At 43.5% G+C, this 25,729-nt stretch overlaps 1 protein-coding gene across 2 annotated transcripts in view; it reads left to right on the plus strand.

Moving 5' to 3' along the window:
• AFAP1L1 (actin filament associated protein 1 like 1) overlaps positions 1-25,729 on the plus strand; it is a 155,377-nt gene that overhangs the window by 75,827 nt on the left and 53,821 nt on the right. For both annotated transcript variants that reach the window (XM_075344629.1, XM_075344630.1), the window contains exon 2: positions 24,998-25,126. In XM_075344629.1, the coding sequence (XP_075200744.1) occupies positions 24,998-25,126 (129 nt within the window). The remainder of the gene's footprint in view (positions 1-24,997; positions 25,127-25,729) is intronic.

Genomic DNA, 25,729 nt, shown 5'->3' on the forward strand with positions numbered 1-25,729 from the left:
CATTGACTGTGTGCATTGCTTCACCTTAAAATCCTCTCTCCATTTACTATGGGACTGTCAGAGCACGTTACTCAGCGAATTAATGGACTGGTGGCCAAGCATGCAAACTTCTTCATTCTAGCTGTGCTTTGTTCTAGTGATTCCATGGATAGGTGATCATTTCTTCCAACCAGAATACCTGGATGTTTCCATGGTCCTCTTAGATTTTAGCATCTTCAACTCTCTGGGACAGACCTGGGACTTTGCTGCTATATCTTTGGGAGGCCTGTGACCTTGTACAAAATGAGTAAACCCTTATTTAAGGAAGTTAGACACCTATTAAAGCAAATAACTACAAAAGATATAAATCTTACTCCAGAATTGGTCATTCTCTCCATAGGGATAGAAGAATACGAGAAAAATATAGATACATCGTCTGTCACATTTTCTTAGTTATCAAGAATTTATTAGCAGCCAACTAGAGAGAAGAGAGAATACCATCTATTTCAGAAGTTACAGACAGGGTTTCAGCTCCTCATTTATTTGAGAATAATATTGCGTTAAAAGAAAAAAAAACTATCAAAGATATAAAATAAGATGGTCTCTTTGGTCCCAGAAATACATGCCAAACCTTGTTTTGACTTAAGGGCACTTTACACACAGCGACATCGCTAGCGATGTTGCTGGTGAAAGCACCCGCCCCCATCGCTAAGAACGGTCACACGCACTTACCTGCCTAGCGACGTCGCTGTGGCCGGCGAACCGCCTCCTTTCTAAGGGGGTGGTTTGTGCGGCGTCACAGCAACGTCACTAAGCGGCCGCCCAATAGAAGAGGAGGGGCAGAGATGAGCGGACGGAACATCCCGCCCACCTCCTTCCTCCGTCATTGCCGGCGGCCGCAGGTAAGGTGATGTTCCTCGTTCCTGCGGTGTCACACATAGCGATGTGTGCTGCCGCAGGAACGACGAACAACCTGCGTCCTGCAACAGCAACGATAATCGTGAAAGGAACAACGCGTCAACGATCAACGATTAGGTAAGTAATTTTGATTAACAGTCGTTCGTGCGTTTCACACGCAACGCCGTCGCTAATGAGGCCGGATGTGCGTCACAAATTCCGTGACCCCCAACGTCATCTCGTTAGCGATGTCGTCGCGTGTAAAGCGGCCTTTAGTTCCTTGACATTCACTAAGTAATATAGAACATGTTATTTCCGAATGTGTTTATTTACTGTGCTAAATGAATCTAAAAGTTTATAATCTTGCTTGACTTTGCAACTTAGTGAATTGCCTCAACATCTTCCTCTTCCTTTCTCCTCCCCCTCTATAGTCCCTCCCCCCTTCCATTCCCTCCTCCCCTCCAATTCCCCTTCCCTCATCCCCTTTTCGCCTATCCTTTCTTCCATTCCTCTTCCCCTTTTTTGTTCTTTCAGCAACATTTTTAAGAATGCATTTTAAATACTTCAATTACCCCCTCCCCTGTTATTGTAAACCCCTTAGAATTTAATAAAGTATACAAAGTGAGTTACCACCAGGAATTTCAGGGCCCCATACTGACTTGTCGGGCTCCCTTGAGACTTTAAGGCACTGATGGCAGCCCTGAGTTGGGGGGAAATATACGGAAATACCGCTCCAGAATCTGAGACTCAGTTTCCACAAAATACATGGCATTACATCTTTTTGCACTGGAAAAGCTTTTTATTAATACAAGAGAGCCCTTTACACTTTGAATTAGACTGATTTAATACGCAGTAATGTAGACGATCAATACATATGTCGTTTATTTAGCTGGTAGTGTAAATCCTCCTTAGTCATGATGGCATGTTCTGCTCTATAGCACAGCAGAATATAAACCTGTGAGCCGTTATCTTGTGCTCATAGGCCTGGCTCTATCTTTGCCTATTAATCTGCTTCTCTACAAACAAAGCACTTCAAAGGAAGCCTGTTTTCCCTGCAGGGTAATCCGATCTGGCAGTAAAGTTAGTGAAGTCCAATCCAGCAGGAAATATTCAATCGTCCAGTGACTGCTGTGGCCCCATGCTGCTGCCTAAACCCCACTGCTGCCGGGCTCTTCCATCTATTCAACATTGTGTCATACTGTATTTTATATTTGCAGCATGGGTGATGATTGGAAAATCAAAGCGATCTCTTTTGCATATGGTGGCGGTTCACACACCCTTCCCTTTGAATATGAAATGTAAACTCCGTTAATGTATATTTTCTTGGCAGCCAGCGGTGAGGGTCTCGTATGGCATGAAGCAATAAACTTTTACTGAGAGCAATAAACCAATTTACGGGGCACTTAATTTTGGATTTTTGTGTTTTATCTATGACTCTATGGTGCAGGTGTTCAATTGTATCTATCAGGGGCCTAAAAATAACATTGCGGAAAGACATGAAAATGTTGACTGGGGATACTAATATATGTAATCCCTTATGAGGGCCTATACTGCTCTAGTTTATATTTATTTTACTCATTTATATAGCGTCATCATTCAGCAGTGCTTTGGAGACCTATCATCCCTGTCCCCATGGAGGCTCACAATATAAATTCCCTACTGGTAGGTGTTTTGGACAGTCATGGCCAAAAGTGTTGACACCCTTTGAAATTGTTCCAGAAAAAGAAGTTTCTCCCAGAAATGATTGCAATTGCTCATGTTTTTGTTGTACACAAAGGAAATAAACATGTACCGTATTTTTTGGACTAGAAGACGCACTGGACCATAAGACGCACCCTGGTTTTAGAGGAGGAAAATAAAATTTTAAGCAAAAAAATGTGCTCATGACACACTGTTATGGGGCGAGTATCTGCTGCGGACACTGTTATGGGGGTAATGTCCCCAAATTCTCTGCTAAGGTACCCCAGCCTGGTAATGATCCTCCTGGCTTGTATATGTACCCCATCCTGGTATATGCCCTTATCCTGCTATATGCCCCCATCCTGCTATATACTTCCATCCTGCTACATATTTCAATCCTGCTATATACACCCATCCATCCTGCTATATACACCCATCCATCCATCCTGATAAATAACCCCATCCTGGTATATGACATGTATTCTGTATCACACACAAAAAAACCCCAAAAAACGTTTATACTCGCCTTTCCTCGCTCCATGCAGCATTGCTCCTCCTCCTGTCTGTGTCAGCAGCACCACCGCTGGAGTGTGGAGCCGTCACTGGTCACTTCCCTTCAGCATTGCGATGTCCTCCCGTCTGCCGGTCAGCTGACCTGCGTGACTAGCGGCGCGCACAGCGATGACTTCATCGCTGTGCTCACCGCTCTCTACACAGATCAGCTGGCCGGCAGACGGGAGGACATCGCGAAGCTGCAGGGGAACAGTGAGTGTACCGTACTTATTCACTGCACCCCGCGCTGATGATGATGCGCGGGGGCAGTGAATACAGCCACACATGATCACTCCAGGCTGTAGTTGCCAAGGGTGATGACGGCCAGCTGTTTAATATGCGCGTACCCCCCCGCCCATCATCCCACCCACCTGTCAGTGCTGGCTTCAGCGCTGAGAGATGATGGGCGGGATGATGGCTGTGCATATGTAATGAGCGGGCCCACGTGGTCACGGCAGGCACTGCCACAGCCTGCTCATGCCCCTGATTACCCGCTCCACCGCAGCACCCTCATACTCCAGCCGCATCCCTATATTCAGACCATTAGATGCACCGCCCACTTTCCTCCTACATTTGGGGGAAAAAAAGTGCATCTTATGGTCCGCAAAATACGGTATGTACTGAAAATACATAAAGGAAAAAAAGCCCATTATTTTAGCACCATCTATTCCATGGCGCTTTACATGTGAAAGCGGTATACATAATAGGGACAAGTACAATAGTTATAAACAATACAAGGCACAGGCTGGTACAGTTGGATAAAGGTCCATCGCCGCGATGGCTCAGTCTACAAGGGATAGGTGATGATACAGTAGGTGAGAGTAGAGCTGGTTGTGCGGCGCTGCATCAGACTGCGGGTTACGGCAGGTTGTAGGCTTGTCGGAGGAGGTGGATCTTCAGGTTCCCATTGGACATAATTTCAAACAAAACTCAAAAAATTGGCTTCACAAAATTGTTGACACACAACTTATATTTGGTTGCATATCCTGTCTAATAACTGCAATCAACACACAACGTAAATAAACGTGTAATTGTAATAATTTTCTGGGAGAAATGCTTAATTATCTGGAACAATGCAAGAGTGCCAACACTTTTGGCAATGATTGTATATCTTTTGTCTAGTTTGGAATGGTCAAAACAATTGCCTTTTTTGTAGAGCTAGAGATTTACACCAGTTCTACTTAACAGAAAAAGAAAACCCTTCTACTAAAATATAAACCTTTATTATTATACATTTACATACCCCATATTAAAACTATTTATTGTGAAGAGAACAAAGGTTAATATCCATTGGTATCCACAGTAGGATCAATTTATGCAGACATGCATAATATCCTAGAAGAATTGGGCTAAATCAGAACCAGTAATTAGTGGAGGAACCAAAATATAGGACTATATCAGAGAGGTAAATTTTATATAAATTTATAGTACGTATTAACCCTATAAAGTCTTATATGTAGTAGTTTACCTGTTTTACCGCATGGGTTGGCACAGTAATAATACAATATGGCACCGCACTTACTGGTAGCTATCCCAAAAAAAAAAAAAATCCCTACAATGACCCTGTGTGGAATTTTATAAAAAAAAAAATAATGGCTATGGTCATAAACGGATTCAATATGCACTTGGCTTATCTTCCTGCTTGTGCATGTATCCCTTTAAGTGGAGTAGATTAATTGCTTTTTTGTATAGATAGAGATTAAGTCCTAAGCCACACGGCATAAAAATCGGAGCGAGTGGAATGCAATGTTTTATCGCATTCCACTCGGACCAATATTCGCCTATGTGCCAGCACACATGAGCGATTAGTTTCTCGGCCCTAAACAGACCGAGAAAACTATCGCACCATGCTGTGACTGTAATGCGAGTCTTGTTTCTCTTGCACCCATTCAAGTCTATGGGGCGAGAGAAAAATCGCACTGCACTATACGCAGTACACCGGTATACCATGAGTGCAGGGCGAGAATGGCAATAGCCGGCTGTAGAGACACGGGGCTCAGTGGGTGCTCTCGTCCACTAAAACCCGCCGCCTTTAGAAAGACAGCGTGGCTCAGGGCTCATCCCAACTGAACGCCGGCCTCCTTAACCGTGGGCGTAACACTACTCAGACAACACAGGGTGAGGGAACCACAATAATTAGACTTTATTGGATCCCCAAACAATTAACTGCACATAACACATAACCAGCAAAACACACAAATGTAACAGGCAACAGAGTCTCACCCTTCCGCTGGCTCACCAGGGATTTAGAATGTCCATGCCACAGAGCTTCCAGGGCCACTCACTCCAATCCAGCAGCACCCCGCTTTTGGCGGGCACCCACCGTGACTGGAATAACGCCAGATTTAGGAAGCTGTGTGAGGTCTGCAAAGTCTGTAACAGGTGACTGAACTGTCCCAACCTGAGTGTCCTCCTTAGGTAGTCCTGGTATGATGTTACAATCCTGGCAGCCGGAGTCGAAATCCCTAGGCTGGATATGGTCTCCAACCGGAACCGGAGCCCCTAGATTGAAGCCATAAAATATCCTGATCCTCTAGTCAGCTCCAAAGAGCTTAGACTGGATCCATCAACCTTCAACAACCCTGGTGGCTTAAAGAAGTCCCTTTTATAGCCATAACCTTCCCTTAGGATACACTGCATCCTCATCGATTGGTTGGACAAGATTGCTTCTCCCATTGGATGAATTTCAAGCTGCAAGGATAATGTTCATTTAAATGATGTGCATAGAAAGACTCAGTATATCTACATGGAGTCGGCAAGTCACAGACTCAACAATGGCTACTAAGGCAATCACATTAGCAATCCACAACTACAATACAATGGTTACTGGAAAGGTCTGGAGAACAATACGTCTGGCTTTCAGTGGCCAACACAATTACATTGAGTCAACAAGAGTCTTGTAAAAACAATGAGGGACTTCCCCCACCCCCCCCACCCCACCCCCCCCCCCCCCGTCTATAGACAATCTATCATGCTGTCTGGCTGGATTTTAAGAAACTTTAACCCATGAGAGTCCATGTCGTCACACCGGCTACAGAGGAGAGAGGGAGATAAATCCCTCCCTCCCCTCTACAGCACCGGCCCTAACCCCCCCCCCCCCCCCCCGTCAGTGGCATCTCACCCTCCGCAGCTGAGGTTCGATCGCATGATCAGACCTCAGTCGCAATGACACTCTGCTCCTGCTGTGCGGCCAGCGCGAGCCAAGTGTCATGCGAGGATCGCAGATCGCAGTAGTCCCCGTGTGGCCCTGGCCTTAGACTAGCTCTGCTTATCTGAAAAATCTATACTCTAGTTCATATTAAAGGGGTTGTTTGGCCTTCGGGTATAAAGCCATCGTCACTCTGACTGCAGACTTGTGAATCCTCACAGTTCATGCATTGCACGCTTTGAGGATTCTCAGGTGCAGGGAGCTGTTGGTTATGTGACTGCATGTATGCGATTTGCATAGTTTACAGCCACATTCCATCTAGACTAGACCTAATGGACCTCGCACATGTACTTGGCATGTGACTGCATGTATGCACGTCTTATAATTGCGGTACCAGAGAATCCTTGCAGCGCTCAGTGCATGCAGTGTGAGGATTAACAAGTCTGCAGACAGAGTAATGGTAAACTTATACCCCAAGGCCAGACAATCCCTTTAAGGCCCATTTCGCACATCCGGAATTTCGCTGGATCTGGCATGCATGCAGTACAGTACATTAATTTACAGTGGAAGCGCGACACCATGTGGACACATACGGTTGTGCATGAACACACAACCGCATGGTGTCGCGCTTCCACTGTAAATGAATGTACTGTACTGCCTGTATGCTGGATCCGGCATCCAGCGACATGCCGGATGTGTGAAACGGGCATAAATACTTGCGGAAACAAAACTTCTTTGGTGCATCTTGCTTACCGTTGTTTAACGTTGTACTTTACTTTTTGTTTTTGGTTTGTTTTTGTTTTTTTATTTGCTTAAAGCATCTGCCTATGGTTCATATTAAAAGTAGAAGTTGGTTCGGTTTCCTAAAATTTCTGAAGACATGTAAATTCAATTCCCTTACCAGAGAATAATATGCTGAGTGAAAACTTGATGTGACTCTTCCACATTCTGGAGTTGAAATGGGTTGTCCCCGAATATAATATTGATGACCTGTTGGTGGTCATCAAAGACTTGTCTTCCCCCATCAATCAGCTATTATTAGCTGTTAACAGCTCTCGTAAATGGGAGCTCTTCTGTTTACATCCGTTCACCGTCAAAGCTAGTAACAGCTGATCAGTGGGGGTGTCAGTTGTCAGACACCAGCAATCCGGTATTAATGACCTAGCTGAAGGACAATTCATATTAAATGTCTGAACAACCACTTAAATTTCATCTAAGCATAGAAAGGGCACTTGGTAGTAAATACAGCACTGCCAAAGGAGAAATGATACTTTTCTATGCTGGTGGTTCGACTTAGAATTGCGCTTTTTTTGTTTTGTGTTTTTTGCTGTTTTTTTTTTTTTCTCAGTGGATGGGGAATTTAGGATCCTGGGGGATGGGAGGAAGTGACACATAAATGAGGAAAGAAGCTGATTTTCTCGGGATGGATTTGTTTTTAAAATTGCTTAAAATTCTCTGGAACACACTACACAGGTCAGTGTGATTTAATTAAACACACACACACACACACACACACACACACACACACACACAGTTTTAAGCATGCCCTAACAATGCATAGGATGGCCTCACCTTACTTATCTAACTATTCCCAATTGGTACTTACAATATTTTCTTCCAAATCTGGTCTTTTTTATCATCTGTATACACACTCGACATGTACTGAAAGGGAATCTGTCAGCAGGCTGATGCTACCTCCTCTCTGAGCAGGTCCTTTATCCAACAATGTATCACTTAGGGTACTTTCACACTTGTGTCGTTTGGCATCCGTCACAATGCGTTGTGTGACTCGTGACAGATGCGTTGTAAATATTGTGATAATAAAGGCAACGGATTCCTGTGAAATAACGCGTTGCATTAAGCAGAGAGAGATCGAGCCCCCATCAACACCGCACACACCGGCACTACCGCTCCCCCATCATCACCGCGCACACCAGCACTACCGCTCCCATCATCACCGCACACACACCGGCATTACTGCCCCCATCATCGCTGCACACACCCCGGCACTACTGCTCCCATTATCACCGCACACACTACCTCAGTGACGTCCCCGCTGACAGTGCGACTCACTTCAGTTGCTGCGTGGAGCTGACAGAGAGCGGCGGTGTTCTACGGCCGCTCCTGTCAGTTCCCGATGTAGCAGAGCTGAAAGCATCATGGACCTAGTTTGGCTTACGTCGGACCTGGAGGGGTATTTGGGGATTAATAAAGTGGTGAAAGTGTTTTTGTTTTTTTATCTTTTTATTCCAAATAAAGTATTTTTTTGGGTGTATGTGTTTATTTACTTTCACTTACAGGTTAATCATTGGGGGTGTCTCATAGACGCCTGCCACAATTAACCTAGGACTTAGTGGCAGCTATGGGCTGTCATTAACTCCTTATTACTTCGATTGCCACCGCACCAGGACAATTTGGGATGAGCCAGGTAGAGTCCCGGGACTGTCGCATCTAATGGATGCAGCAATTACGGGCGACTGCTGGCTGATATTTTTAGGCTGGGGGGATCCCCATAACATGGGGCTCCCCATCCTGAGAATACCAACCTTCAGCTGTGTGGCTTTACCTTGGCTGGTATCAAAATTGGAGGGGACTGCATGCAGTTTTTTTTTTTTTTTTTTTAATTATTTATTTATTGCACTGCACTGCATAGACCCGCCCACCAGCGGCTGTAAATGGTTGCAGTCAGACGCGCCCCCACACTGGTTGCAGTGAGACAGCTGTCACTCAATCATATGCGCCGGTGGGCGGGGGAAGCAGGGAATACGAGATGGAATAATGAGCGGCCGGCATTTTCAAAAGAGAAGCCGCCAGAGCAATGTGACAGCTGTGCAGCGCCGCACCCGTGATTGGTGAGTATGAGAGAGGGGGTGAGAGGGAGAGACCAACCGACGGAGAGAGAGAGCAGGAGTAATTTTAAACTATTTAAATCGTTCTGCTGGACATGCAACGCAGACACTTGCGTCACAGTGCGTCACCAATACAAGTCTATGGAGAATAGCACAGTTTAACGGACTGCGCTATTTTCCATAGCTGCGGATTACACTGAACGCAAGTGGGAAAGTACCCTTAGATAACTGGGTGCAGCCCTTCTGACACAATCAGATATTTTTAGCTTTTAGACCCGAGAGCTGTCCCATCCACACCAGGCTCTCAATAGAAATTGTACATTGATAGTGAGGCATCACAGAAGGGACCATGTAAGACTGACTTACCCATGGCATTTAAAAGTCCAGCTGCTTAAACAAATGTAAGAGGATGTCCAGTGCCCTGCCTCCCCTAAATGTTATGTACTGTGTCCCTGGTACATCAATTGATAGGGAGTAACAGGATGGCGTGGGTTTATATGGGGAGGACAGTCCCCAGCACAGGAAAATATAGGGAAGAGTGCTTCCTGGTTAAGGCCGATAGGGAAGGAATCACTAGAATGAGAGGACCTACAGGGTCAAATGTATGTGCGGTGTGGAGGGTCCAGGCAGAGAGAGGAGACAAAAAAATCAAGTGGACTGAAGTAAAGTGATAACCCCACAGTTAGAAAAAGTAAAGCCAGAGTGAAAAGTGTGCCCATTCCTAGGCAGGCAGTCATTAGTAGAGCAAACGAGAGACTGGGCCAGTCTTGACTGGCGGGGTCCCTGGCACGCCAGGAATAAGGATTCTAGGAGTCCTCTCATTTGTACGGAGCCAGAATGTTAGTAAAGAGGAAGATGGAATGCCCATCCCTCCCGTCCTTGGTGGCTATAGCGAAAGAGCCGGGTTCTGTGAATAAAGTAATGCCCGTGAAAGATATTGGTGTAAAAACTGCCTTTAAAAAGTGTAAGCTGTGTTTTAAGCAAATTTACAGTGAAGTTGTTACGGTTTTGATAGCGCGGCGTTAGATGTTGGTCTAAATGAACGGGATCCAGAGAAGCCGGATGAAGCACCAGAAGAGCAGCTCCAAGCAGGTACCATCTCCACACCCACTTCACACACCACTCTGCCCCCCCCCCCTCCCCTCCCTCCCTGTCTATAGCATGCCTTGGTGGGTTAAGGACTACAACCTTCGTCCACGACTGCCCCTCCCTGGTATGTTACACAAACATAGCAAATAAAAGATTGGACTTCAACAAGACAGGCATCCCTGAATTCTCTGTTTTAACCCTTGCAGCATGCTGTCTTGAGCTTACATAGCAAAAAGTCCTGACCGATTCCCTTGAATAGCACTTTGTACCTGTCTTATACAGTGGGAGGAAAAAGTATTTAGTCAGCCACAAATTGTACAAGTTCTCTTATTTAAAAAGATGAGGCCTGTAATTGACATCATAGATAGACCACAACTATGAGTGACAAAATGAGAAAACAAATCCAGAAAATCACCTTGTCTGATTTGGCAAGATTTTTTTGCAAATTATGGTGGAAAATAAGTATTTAGTCATTAACAAAAGTTCATCTCAATATTTTTTGTTATATATCCTTTGCCAACAAAGGTGGAGGTCAAACGTTTTCTGTAAGTCTTCATAAGGTTCATTATGGCTCATTCCTCCATACACATCTCCTCAAGAGCAGTGATGTTTTGGGCCTGCCGCTGGACAATACAGACTTTCAACTCCTTCCAAAGGTTTTCTATGGGATTGAGATCTGGAGACTGGCTAGGCCACTCCAGGACCTCCATATACTTCTTAAGAAGCCACTTCTTCATTGCCCTGGCAGTGTGCTTGGGATCATTATCATGCTGAAAGACCCAGCCATGTTTCATCTTCAATGCCCTTGCTGATGGAAGGAGTTTTGCACTCAAAATCTCACGATACATTGCCCCATTTATTCTTTCATGTACATGGATCAGTCGTCCTGGTCCCTTTGCATAGAAACAGTCCCAAAGCATGCTATTACCACCCCCATGCTTCACAGTAGGTATGGTGTTCTTTAGATGCAACTCCGCATTCGGTCTCCTTCAAACATGAGTTGTGTTTCTACCAAAGAGCTCTACTTTGGTTTCATCAGACCATATGACATTCTCCCAATACTCTTCTGGATAATCCAAATGCTCTCTAGCAAACTTCCTGGACATGTACTATCTTAAGCAGGAGAACATGTCTGGCACTGCAGGGTCTGAGTCCTTGGCGGCGTAGTGTGTTACTGATGGTAGCCTTTGTTACGGTGGTCCCAGCTCTATGCAGGTCATTCACTAGGTCCCCCCATGTGGTTCTGGGATTTTAGCTCCCCATTCTTGAGATCATTTTGACCCCAGAGAGTGAGATCATGTGTGGAGCCACAGATCGAGAAAGATTATCAGTGGGCTTGTATGTCTTCCATTTTCTTATTATTGCTCCCACAGTTGATTTAATCACACCAAGCTGCATGCCCATTGCAGATTCAGTCTTCCCAGCCTGGTGCAGGGCTACAATTTTGTTTCTGGTGTCCTTCGACAGCTCTTTGGTCTTCACCATAGTGGAGTTTGGAGTATGACTGTTTGAGGCTGTGAACGGGTGTCTTTTTTACTGATCAGTTCAAACAGGTGCCATTACTACAGGTAATGAGTGGAGGACAGAGGAGCCTCTTAAAGAAGAAGTTACAGGTCTGTGAGAGCCAGAAATCTTCCATGTGTTTAGATCACTAAATGTTTATTTTCCATCATAATTTGCAAATAAAATCTTGCCAAATCAGACGTGGTGATTTTCTGGATTTTTTTTTCCCATTTTGTCTCTCATAGTTGTGGTCTACCTATGATGTCAATTACAGGCCGACCTCATCTTTTTAAGTGGGAGAACTTGGACAATTGGTGGCTGACTAAATACATTTTTTTTTTTTTTTTTTCCCCCACTGTGCATATACTGGCTGGTGACCGGTTCATGCAGCGTTATGTGAATACCCTATTTATCATAATGTTGGCTGCACCATACAGCACAAGCACTTCTTTACCTCTCGTGATTTCGCTATTTCCTCAGATAGTAAGCTTGTGAGCAGGACCCTCACTCCTCTTGTTGAATTGTGTTACTCTGTAATATCTTTGTTTGTATATGTCCCCTCTGAATTGTAAAGTGCAACGGAATGTGTTGGCGCTATATAAATATAAATCTGAGTGGAGGATACCGGGCACCGCTGATCCCTGTATGGCTGACAAAGCTGTGCTTTCAGGCAGGTGGAGACCTGGGTGCGTGTCCCAAAGCAAAGGCGATACAAGATCCACAATGAAGAGATGAAAGGTCGCACTCCAAAGTTCGAATAAAATATTTTTCTTTTTATTCCACGATCACATCAGGGGTACAGGTAGTGAGGGAGGATGAGGGTGTGCCACGTCGGACGACGGCAGCCGTTTCGCAAGTAACCTTGCTTCTACGGGTCCAGTGCATGCAAAGGTGCTGCATCCACCCTTAGTCATCAATTCTGCCTTCGAAAAATCCTTAAATTATGATCCAAATGATAAAAATAAGAATAAAGAATACAAAAATAAAAGTGGAAATAAGAATAAAAATGTAAATGCCATTTCGAAAAAAACAAAAATCGAAAGTTCAAATAGATGCGTTTTTAATTTTAAATTTAATTCTATGTATGATGCAATAAAATCAAGCATCAAAAAACATTGGCATTTAATTAATAAAGACAAGGATCTCTGTGAAATGACAAACGAGGGTCCTTTGATTTCATATAGGCGATGCAAAAACATAGGAGATGTTCTGATAAATAATCGTATTACTACACCCAAACTAGGTACGTGGTTAGACCGAAATAAAATCAAAGGAAACCATAGGTGCGGCGGCTGCCCCTTTTGTGAATATCACTGTACAGGAGACACTTTAAAAATTGGTACTGAGCTATTCAAAATAAAAGATCTTATCACATGTAAGTCTAATTATCTGGTATATGTTATTTTTTGCCCCTGTCAAAAATATTATATAGGTAAAACAATTCGGCCTTTATATGTTCGATTTAGGGAGCATTTTAAGTCTATAACCTCCGGGATAGGTTCTCCACGTTTGATTGCCCATATGCAGGAACATCATAGTGGTAATCCACGCCTTTTAAAATTTGCAGGCGTAATAAAAATTAATCCCTGTCCCACTGGAGGTGATATGCACCGTTCTTTACTTAGAAAGGAATCAAGATTGATTATAGACTTAAATGCTCTCGGTCCTCTTGGCCTGAATGACAAAAATGATTTGTCAGTGTTCCTATAATGCTGGTTTTTTCCTATAAGCCTGTTTTTTATAGTGTTTTTTGAGATGTCTTTGGTTAAACTATAATGAACACTATATTTAATTTTTTACTCTAACTATACCCATGTATGTTACGATTATTTATAATCCATTTTGGAATTGATATGTAATAAGTTTCTATGTGAATTTGATACATGTGCAGCTGGTATATGTTTTTAATTTGCACTTCATTCACGCAAGGATGCTGCATCCAATTCACCTGTTATTTAAGGGTGGATGCAGCACCTTTGCATGCACTGGACCCGTAGAAGCAAGGTTACTTGCGAAACGGCTGCCGTCGTCCGACGTGGCACACCCTCATCCTCCCTCACTACCTGTACCCCTGATGTGATCGTGGAATAAAAAGAAAAATATTTTATTCGACCTTTTGATATAAATATAAATGATTATCCACCTGTACTATTCATGCAAAGCGTGTTGAAAGTACAGTTCCCATTTAGGGACCTTAAAACTAACTGGGTCACCTGTTTGTCTTACTTTTCAGTGAAACCCCATGGAATTTCTCACCATGTGTTTGGCAGACTATACAAGGCTGGCAGTCCTGACCAGCTGTGTTTCTCTTGCAACCACTTTTCCTGTTTTTAATAGGAGGAAACCTTTTCATTGATAAATCTGACTATCTGTCAGGCCAAGTCTAGAGTAAATGTTGGTGACTCCCCTCAGTGAAAAGTGCTGAGTGCGGCTATAATCACTGTTTCACTTGGCTGGAATGAGCTGGAAGGAAACAGAAGGGCTGCATAGATAGATATACATTAGCTGCTGATATGTTTACAGCCGGAGGTGGCAGGAAGGGCAGTGGTTGTAAGGTGGGGGTGAGATGTTCAATTTACATCCAGCACAGTAGCGAATGTGGAGCGTGACCCTGATCAGGTCATCTATGGTTATTTCAGATTATTCTACTAAATTAGCAAATGGAATATTTATAAGCAATCAGCACGCCTCATGTACATCACCAGGCATGTACATTCATGTGTCTGCCCATTGTTATACAAGGAAATGAGACATAGAATTATAATATATTTTGTTCTTCCCAAGTTTGCATAGGTTTTCTATGGGCATACCAATTTTGTTCCACATACCAATAGGTTAACTGTCTTTTTTAGCATATCTCAGAATTGGATATTGAGCCCCACTGGAAGCAGAGACGTGAATAATGTCTAACTCTTAAACAACTCCACGATCCATACATATGAGCGCTCGATTTGGACAAGTGTGTGTTTTCAATGGGAATCAAAGAAGAAACCAATGGCAGCTCTCACTTAAAGCTACAGAAGGAATCTACTCCATTCTTCTCTTCCTCAAACATCTGCTGGGAGAAAATCAGGTGGTCCCCACACATATTAAATGGGTGGTGGTCCCGACAAAATTGCCAACCTTCATCTAATGTGTATGGAAGTCTTAACTAAAGAGTAGGGTTGGACTGGGATGGAAAAGCAACCCTGACACACACCCAATCAGCCCACATATTCTTGTTCAAAACACCTTCTCAATGAAAGGTTCAGCAAATTTTGCATTAGATCATTGTTTCCCAAACTCATGTCCTCATGGCCCCCAACAAGTCATGTTTTCAAGATTTCCTTACTATTGAATAGATGATGGAATCATTATCAATGCAAAACCTGTGCTATATTAAGGAAATCCTGAAAATATGACCTTTTGGGGGCCATGAGGACTGGAGTTCGGTTGGGAACCACTACATTAGATGATCATGCCTCTGACCACTCCCTTTTAAAGATATGTTTTTTTAAAAAGCAATGTGTGAATAGAGCTATTCAGAGCCCTGGTTCTCCAGATCGGTCAGGGTCCTAGTTGTTGGACCTCTAGCAATCAAAGTTTTACATGGGTAATAACTTCAAAACATGAGATTCCCTTTTAAAAAATGTTCAGGATAATTTGTATTTGCCCATAGTGGTCTAGCCAGTCTCCAGACCTGAAACCAATAGAAAACCTTTGGAATGCTGCCCAGTGACAGCCCCGAAACCTGAAAGATCTGGAGATCTGTATGGAGGAGTGGGCCAAAATCCCTGCTGCAGTGTGTGCAAACTTGGTCAAAAACTACAGGAAACGTCTGACCTCTATAACTGCAAACAAAGGTTTCTGTACCAAATATGAAGTTCTGTTTCTCTATTGTATCAAATAGTTTTCATGCAATAAAATGCAAATTTAAATATTTAAAAATCATGACATTGGGATTTTTCTGGATTTTTTTTTTTAGTTGAAGTGTACCCATGATAAAAAGTACAGATCTCTCCATTCTTTGTTGGTGGGAAAACTTGCGAAATCAGGAGCGCATTTCTTAATCTTTTTGCATGCTTGTCACACAAAGGTTTCAGATAACCAAACAAATGTAAATATTAGCAAAATATAACACAGTAAACGCAAAATGCAGTTTTATAAATGACTGCCTTTATTACTAAGAGAAAAAGAAATCCAAACCTGCAAGGCCCTGCATGTAAGTGATTGCCTCCTAAACCTAGTAACTAGTTGGCCCACACTTAGTAGCAACAACTGCAATCAAGCGTTTGCGATAACTGGCAATGAGGCTTTTACAATGCTCTTGAGGTATTTTGGCCCACTCATCTTTGCAGTATTGTTGTAATTCAAGCCCATTGGAGGGTTTTCGAGCATGTATCGCCTTTTTAAAGTCACCCCACAGCATCTCAATCTGACAAAGGGCAGAACTTTGACTACGTCGCTCCAAAGGCTTAATTTTGTTTTTCTTAAACCATTCAGAAGCGGACTTGCTGGTGTGAGAAACCTGCTAAAGAATAAGAAATCGGGAAGGGGCAAACACTTTCTCACACCACTGTATAGATAATATATATACCATGCTTCTTTAAAAATAAGACCGGATCTTACAGTATATCATTTTTTTTGCCCCAAACGATGTGTTGAGAGACGGGTCTTATTTTCACAAGATGTCTTCTTTTTTTTTTTTTTTATTTATTTTTTTTTCCATGTACAACAATCTAGATTTATTCTTGAATAAAATATTAACATTTTAATCAAATACTGATGACCAGAAAACCATTCACAGATCATTTCTTCCAGCTCAGAAAATAGGTGTTGCTGACCGGTTTCACCACACGTCACAGCCCAGCATCTTGTGCGCCCTCTCCTTCGCTGCAGAGAGCCGCATGCAGGAGCGATGCTGGGCGATGATGTGCATGGAGACTGGGTCCGGCCTCGTTGAGGAGTCAACCGGAAGTTGACGTGACATCACCGGACATCAGAGGTCACGGAGCCTGGGGTTCACCTGATTGGGATGAGCGGAGTGCAATAGCGCCGCTCACAGGCACTATTGCCAACACAATGTATTCGAGAGAAGCCTTGTTTCTCAACATTATATCGATTTGGCTAGTAAAGAGATGTAGTGATCCACCCCTTTTTAATAGAAATATCTCAAATATGGAAATTAGTGTTTTTGTTTCAAGCCATTTGGACTACTATGATTGCAAAAATAGACATGCTGCTTCCGGCTAATGGATCTTTAGTGAGCACATAAGGATCACCCAATATGTTATCAAACCTGAAAAGTACAATATGCTTTTATCTATATAGAAATGTTAATTTTCTGATCCCTCATGTCTGATTATAGTAGAATAGTTCTGCTTTTGTGCTCATATTTTCCGGTAATAAATGTGAAAACCATAATATAGATTTAGAACAAAAAATGCTGTGAATACAAATGGAGGAAGCCGAACTCAGGAGAATGGCAGTGTAAGGAAGTAGTCATGGGACACGCACAGCAGGAATGGATGACTGCACAGTCTCTATATTCAAAGGAAGAATGAAGGAATTATAGAAAGGTTGGCTGATACACAATTATGAGAATTTTGGAAGGAAGTGGAGATAGGAGAAATAAAAGAGGGAGTGGTATGGGAAGGAAAAAGGCAAATTCCTACTGCTATCTCCAGGTACCTACCCACACTTATTGCCCGATATGCTTATTGACTTTGAGACCCTCTTGAACCTTTTTTTTCTTGTTTCCCAGTATTGTCTGTGTGATCCCGCAGATTATTAGCACATGAGGAGTGTCATTTGTTGATAACCAGCCTTCATCACTCTAAATTGCTGGAATGTGATAGTAACAAGCTGACACTGATCACCATTTATTGCCATCAAGTGATGGTTTCCAGTAAATATATTTAGTTATGATTTCTATGACCCTACTGGATGCACACAATTAAATAGTTTTCTCTAAGCGTATGTATGTATGATTTGCTATCTGAATTTGTGGATGGTAAATCTACAGGGTTTTATAGTAACGGCAGTGTATGAGATTTTATCAAATATCGCTCATGTGCAGTGGGAAAAAACTGCAATGGAAATTGAACTACTGTGTGGATTTTCTTGCTATATGTGATGGAAAAAGAGCCATGATAGTGAGTACTGGGCTGTAATCTGTTTCCAATTATTGCTACTCCATGAAGAAGAGTTCTACGTTAAGGCCGTGGCCACACTGGGGACTAGTGCGATCCTCGCATGACACTCGGCTCACGCTGGGAGCACAGCGGTAGCCAAGTGTCATGCGAGTATCACTGCGACTGAGGTCTGATCATGCGATCGGACCTCAGCTGCGAGGGGCAGGACGGCACTCAGGAGGGGCGGGCCAGCGCTGCGGAGGGGAGGGATTTATCTCCCTCTCTCCTCCACAGCCGGCCATTGCCATTCTCGCCCTGCACTTGCGGAACAACGGTGTTCCGCGAGTGCAGTGCGATATTTCTCTCGCCCCATAGACATGAATGGGTTCGAGAGAAACCAGGAATGCATTTCAGTCGCAACATGCTGCAATTTGTTTTCTCGGTCTGATTAGGGCTGAGAAAATAATTGTTCATGAGTGCTGGCACATGGGCTAATAGTGTGGAATGTGATGTTTTATCGCATTCCATTCATTCCGATTTTCATGCCATGTGGCTTAGGCTTAAGGGCGGCATCACGTGCTACGATATATCAAGCGATATGTCGTCGGGGTCACGGATTCCGTGCTGCACATCCGGCATCGTTAGACATATCGTAGCGTGTGACAGCTACGAACGACTGTGAACGACCAAAAATACCTTATTGTTGCTCATTGACACGTCGTTCATTTTCAAAATTTCGGTCTTCCTTCTGTGCTCCGGTTGTTCATCGTTCCCGAGGCAGCACACATCGCTCCGTGTGACACCCCGGGAACGACTAACACAGTTTACCTGCATCCCGCCAGCAATGCGGAAGGAAGGAGGTGGGCGGGATGTTATGTCCCGCTCATCTCCGCCTCTCTGCTTCTATTTGGCGGCCGCTGTGTGACGTCGCTGTGATGCCGAACGTCCCTCCCCCTTCAGGAAGCGGATGTTCGCCGCCCACTGCGACGTCGTCCAGGAGGTAAGTGCATGTGACAGGGGGTTAACGACTTTGTGCGCCACTGGCAACTAATTGCCCGTGACGCACAAACGACGGGGGCGGGTATGATCGCTCGTGCGATCGCATGATAGATCGTTCCGTATGACGCCGGCCTAAGAGTACTGCACATGTCATGTGAACAGATATCATATAAAACACAGGGTATATTAATTATGCTTGCTTGTTGTAGCATCAACATATTCTGCAGAACTTTACAACTAATAGCACCACTGTTCCCATTGGGGCTCACCTCACAATCTACATTCCATATCAGTATGTGTTTGGAGTGTGGGAGGAAACCTGAGAACCTAGAGGAAGCCCAGCAAACCTGGTTAGAACCAATTTGTTGTAGATGTTGTCCTTGGTGGAATCTGTGGATGGGAAATCTGCAGAGTATTATTGTAATAGCAATGTGTATGAGATTTTATCAGTTTAGTGTTCCTCCTCATTCATTGACACTAAATAAAATGTTGGCGTGATCTTTACCAGACTCCTGGCTGGTGGCTACCATCATCTACCTTTTCTAGTTTATCTTGGTCACCAGCTTTGACTTAATGGGTATCTGTCATTAGGTTCCATCTTCCAAAGCAGTCATATAGATATAAAGTTAATAACAAGTATCATTTCATTCAAGTTTTGTCATGGCGACTCCAGGCTCTGGTCACATTGCAGAGTCTGGTAGGCAACCTGGTGCTTCTTAGTTGCTCAGCCAGAGTCGGGCGTCGACTCTTTTGTGCTTTCTACTCTTTGCTTTAGCAGGAGTTAATTCCTGCGGACTGGTGAATGACTGCTCGGGTCACAGGTTGCTGACGTCCTATCACATCCGCCCCCGCAATTTAAAAGATGGTGGAACCCAGCCTCACATGCCGAAGATAGCTCTAGCCTTGCTCCAGCATTATCGGTCTTTGTGTGTGGTGATGCAGTTAGTTGGTGAACGGTTGTATGCTATTTGGTGTGTGGTGGAAATATCCTTGTTTTTTTTTTTATTTCCTCCCTGTACTATATATCTCCCGGAGTACATATTGTCGTTTCCCCTGTGTGTGTTTCCAGTTTGTTTTGAGCTTTGGTTTTTCCCTGTCAGAATTTGTGGAAGTCTTTACTTCTGTCCCAGCCCTCCCTGGGGGGGTAAGGGAGGGGGTGTTGGACCAGGGCTACTCAGAAGTCAGGGTCACGTTGGCAGTCCAGGCCTGGCTACCATTGAGCCTACTCTTGGAATAATGGATAGTTTAAGACCCTTAGTCTGAGGGCCAGTCTAGGTGCCCGTACCCCTTGTTACCATGTCATACCCGTGACAATGTTCTATGTGTTGGACATAGAGCTCACTGAGAATCTGCCTCCCCAGCTTATTATAAATGAATGGAGGTATTACTAGTTTGATATGTAGATCAGGAGAGCAGACTGTCAGTCATTACATGTCTCACACTGGTAGTGCTCTCTTTCATTTACAATGAATGCAGATTCTCAGTGAGATTCCTGTTCAGCCCGTAATCTTAAAAGCTCATTTACATATTTAGAAAAACATGGATTTCTCAGGAATAAAACATTGGATCACCGATATCAAGGTGTCATTTTATTCCGTTTATTATGACCTACATGCCCATGTAGATGGCTCAGGAAGGTTGATCCTACTCATAGATGCACTTAAAAATATAGTGGTTGGAGAGTATGCAGCTAAACCCACTGAAAATCAAGAGGGCATCTTCTAATGTTCCTTAATATCACATTCCTATCATGGGAACGTTTATCCAGGATGGAATAAGTGTTTGGCTGTGCCAATTACAGTATGTCCAATAACAAGGAGCATTAACCTCCTCCTGTTTTTAAAGGGAATCTGTCAGTAGGTTTTTCCTGTTTTAATCTGGTAGTAGTATAATATAGTGCATGAGACACTGATTTGTAGGATGTGTCCCTTATTAGGCTTATTATGTGCTGTAAATTCAATACATTGAGTGTTTTTATCAGCAAGAAACTTTTTGTCTTAAGGTGGCTTTACACACTGCAACATCGCAAACGACATCGCTGTAACGTCACCGGTTTTGTGACGTAATAGCGAACTCCCCAGCGACATTGCAGTGTGTGAAACACATCAGCGACCCTGCCCCTGAGGTCGCTGATTGCTACACATCTCTCAGGACCATTCTTTGGTCCTTTGTTTCCCGCTGTGCAGCATGAGCGCTAGAAAGTCTGTGTGTAAAGGGGACTTTACAGCGACTTCGTTAGCGACTGCCCTTTCAAAAAGCTGCTTTACAACGTCCCCAATGACTAGCTAGGTCGTTCTGCAGGTCTGGATCGCTGTTGCGTCGTTGGCCAGGTCTGCCTGTTTGACAGCTCACCAGCGACTCACCAGAGACTTTGTAGCGATCCCGGCCAGGTTGGGATCGCTGGTGGGATCGCTAGAAAGTCTCAGTGTGTAAAGGGGCCTTAAGAGCAGACCAGCTAATCTGTGTAACCCCACCCCCACCACTGATTGGCAGCTTCCTGTGTACACTGTGGACAATATGCTAATCAGTGGTGGGGGCGGAGTTACAGAGCAGAAGACTTGGCTCTGCCACATGTACATCGGACAAAATTAGTATTCTATGAAAACTACACCAAGCAGCCCAGTAACTGATACATGCCTGGAATCAGGCTTTCATGCTTTATGTATTTACACTATTAGATTATAATGAAAAAGTATTTCTAGGAACACATACCTCCCTATTATCATGCAGTGTAATCAGGCAGCCAATCGCCAAATGAACAAGCAAATTTCTTGTTCGTTGGGTGAAATTATTTTTTGATTTGCCCAAAAAAATCATTGTTTTTTTGCAGTGCATCTTCCTACATAATAAGGATTTATAGTGTTGAGAACAATGGCAGCCTAGGTGCATTAATCTATATATATTACTGATCATTCACTGCTCATATGAAGCAAGGTCTGCCTATCCAAACAGGCTGTTAAATGTCTGGTAAAATGTTTGCCGGTCGACAATCTGCAGTTATTTACACTCCACATTTGCAGGTGTAAATGAACCTGTGAGTCAAATAGCCCTACAGTCAGGTGCAATTTCTTCATATAATCCGGTGCTTTACAAACTGAAATATCCAGTCTACTGAATGTTGTTAAGGCTGCTTTACACACGATATCGCTAGCGATCTCGTTAACTGTGACACGCCCAGATCGTTGTTACGATTTGCCGAGATCGCTCATAGGTCGTTTTGTAGTGGTCACACGTACACATCTCACAAACGACGCTACATCGTTTAGCGATTTATTGTTTGACCAAGGTGGTCGTGTGGACACCGTCACACAGCATTCCTCCCAACAATTCCAGCAACGACAGAGGCGTATAATTGTCCATAGCATACACCCTGGCGTGTGATTGCCTCGCCCTCTACACGCCCCAACTTCCATACTGTCAGAATCTCCTACGATTTGTGTCTGCCTTATCAACCATGCCTGCCAAATCAGAACGCAGTCGGTACCACCAATCAGAGCGGAGGAGGCGTGGAGCATTGCTCATAAAGACACGCCCGCGTCGCTGATGACTGACGCACTAACGATTGTTGTTGTTGGCAGGGTTTTAAACGTAGCAATTTGTCTGCTGCGTTCGAAACGACGAACAATATTTTGAAACTGAACGACGGGTCAACGATTTTCGCTATTTTTAACATCATTTGCAGTCGCTCGTAGTTGTCACACGCAACGACGTTGCTAACGACAACGGAAGTGCGTCACGAAAACCGTGACCCCCGACAACATATTGTCAGATAAATCGTAGCATGTAACAGGGCCTTTAGTGAAGGTGAACGTTTTGTGCGGTGTATTAATCTGTAAAGGGTTAAGAATGGCCAATAGCTTGCCAGGACACTGGTTTATCATTGCCATCCCTCTCACCAGTGCACCATCACTGGTATTTGCAGTTGATAACATTATAGCATGGATACTGTAGAAGTAAAACATTGACCTATGTAGAAATGTGCAGACAGTTACGGCTTTGTACCTGGATTGTGTGTGAGCCGTCTACCGCCTGTCTTGGTATTACTCATATTAATGCTTCAGCCTTGATGTTCTGCCATTGTAAACAGCCGAGAACGCATTTATCCATGCATGCCTTTGTATTCCGCTCATTGTTCACATTCCACCTGCCTCTTAAACTCTTAAGATACTGGAGGCTGAGATCTCACAAGTGCTCCTCAAGTTCTTTTCGTACTATGAATGCCAACCATTTCTAGGAAATTACAAGTTTTACATCGTATTTTGAATTTGGGGGAAAAAAATGCAGATTTTACATGAGTTTTATAGTAATTATTGTATCTGTTTACAATCATAGAGAACATTTCAAGCTTCCTAACGTCTGTTTTACTACAGAAGTTTACTTTTGCAATATAATGATTCTGGAGTACATGGTTTTTCAGAGTAGTGTTCTTCTGTTATTCCACTTGGAAATGCATGACAAACTTAAAGGGAACCTCTCACCAGATTTTTCATGTGTGAACAAAGACTAGCACCTTTAGCAGCGCCTGTGCTTCATTCCATAAAGGTATACAGTGTGTCCACCCATATCTTGTCCACCACCATTAACTTGAGAACGGCGGCAGCTATAGGCATAGAAGTGGTGTCTAGGTTTAGTAAAGTAGCCATGTGCTACACAATTAAACCACCTATAGCACCACCTGGTGGAAAACAACGGAGTTAACATTTTCATCTCAAACGGACCGAGAGAGAGAAAAAAAGTGAATTAAAAAATTGTAGGGCATCATCAATTCAATACGAATCGACGCTCTGCATACAGAAATGCTATGATATGAAACCCATGCCCCCCCCCCCCAAAACATTGAATGCTGGTCACGCATATGGCACTCATTTAACTTTGATGCTCAATGTGGCCCCCGTCACCTGCAATGCACATCTGGACTCTGGACAGCATACTGTATGTTGCTGCACGTTGTGCAATATGGTAGGTGACACGTTTGCACAAGCATCTGTGCTACGTTGTCGTAAATACTGCAATGTTGGTGGAGGGGTCGCATACACCTGCTGTTTGATGTGACCTCACAGAAAGAAGTCCAATGGGGTCGGGTCAGGTGACGTGAGCGTGGAGGCCACTCCACACAGCCACCATACCCAATAACTTATAGGAAGGTCTCCATGAGGTATCGCTTCACGTCCGCAGCCTTGTGAGTTTTACATGTTTTAATCGCATTTCTGTAAGTTGTCGATTCGTATTGAATTGATGATGCTCTACAACCTTGTTATTCACTTTTTTCTCTATCTCGTTCCGTTTTCGAGATAAAAATGCTAACTCCGTTGTTTTCCACAGGTGGCGCTATAGGTGGTTTCATTGCCTAATGCATGGATACTTTACTATACCTAGACACCACTTCTATGCCTATAGCTGCCGCCATTTTTAAGTTAATGGCGGTGGACAGGATATGGGTGGACACACTGTATATTATCCCCAAACACCTCCTATATTTTCCCACGCTGCTATGTAAATTCGGATGCTTTGGCCCTATATGCATCCTTGCTGCGGCATCTATCCCTCCCCTCCGCTGCTGATCGCCACCCTCTTGCTCTGATTGATGTGGATAATTCCTCCTGCATCATCACATAGCTGGGCAAAATCTCACGTCTGCACAGGGACATCGCTGGCTCGTGGAAAGGTAGTATTTGGGTCAGATCGTGCAATCTATTCCCGCCCCTGTCTGCCTGCCTGGCCTTCCTCCCCCTGTCGCCGTCCTAGATCTTAATTCTGGTGCAGGCTGACAGGGGCGGGAATAGATAGCATGACCTGACCCACATATTTCCTTTTTGTTGCACCTGTCAATCAAATATCGGTGCATTTCTGTAACTTTCCTTGCACATATTTCTGAAATAAAACATCCAATCGCAGAACAAAAGGTATGCTTACATTCAGCATCCTAGCGCCAGTATAGCACTGGCTTTACTTTATATATGAAAATCCTGATATTTTTAAATTAGAAAGAAAAAGGGAACATGTGCCCAGTACTTTGAGGAATATCATGAAAACATTTTAGAATCCTAAGAAATTAGTCTTTAAGTCAGTGGGTTATTGTACTTGTTTGCTTCCTGTGGTACAACTGACACTTGAAACTATAAGCTTAATCATTTTATCATATGTCCTCCTAATATAGTAATCTGAATGTATATTTGTATCTGTCTTAGTTCTAGACCAGCTGTTGCCAGAACTGAATGTGTTACTGAAGCTTCTGGACCACGAATTCCTGAGTGCCACCACTAGGGAGAAACAAAGTGCAGTATGTAATATCCTGCGCCAACTGCAGCCATCTCCGGGTAGGAATCATCTATCAAGGATGTGACTAATGCAGGGAATCAGTGGTTATTATCCTCGTATCTTTCTATTGTCTCTTCTTTCGAACTGCCCTTAACTGCTCATAGTATTTACTTTTTACAATATGCTTCCCAAGCATCCGTCATTGTTTAGCTTCTACCTTCCTTCTTTTATTTTCTTTTCTGTGTACCATGTTTTTTATGTTCCTTCTTCTATATGATACAAGTAAAATATATCTTTGTACCGTGTTAGCCAGTAGAGATAAAAAAATTGTTTAAAAGAACAGAGAGTCCTCAGTGGTTGATACCTTTTAATGGCTAACTGAAAAGATGGTAATAATTGCAAGCTTTCGAGACTACTCAGGTCTCTTCATCAGGCATGGTATAACACAAAATCTGAAGAGTCACGTATTTATACACAACAGGACTTAGAATAGTGCCATTAAAAGGTATCAACCACTGAGGACTCTCTGTTCTTTTAAACAATTTTTTTATCTCTACCAGTCTCGAAAGCTTGCAATTATTACCATCTTTTCAGTTAGCCATTAAAAGGTATCAACCACTGAGGACTCTGTTCTTTTAAACAATTTTTTTATCTCTACCCAC

The sequence above is a fragment of the Anomaloglossus baeobatrachus genome, chromosome 4, assembly GCF_048569485.1.
Source record: "Anomaloglossus baeobatrachus isolate aAnoBae1 chromosome 4, aAnoBae1.hap1, whole genome shotgun sequence".
NCBI classification, from domain to species: Eukaryota; Metazoa; Chordata; class Amphibia; order Anura; family Aromobatidae; genus Anomaloglossus; species Anomaloglossus baeobatrachus.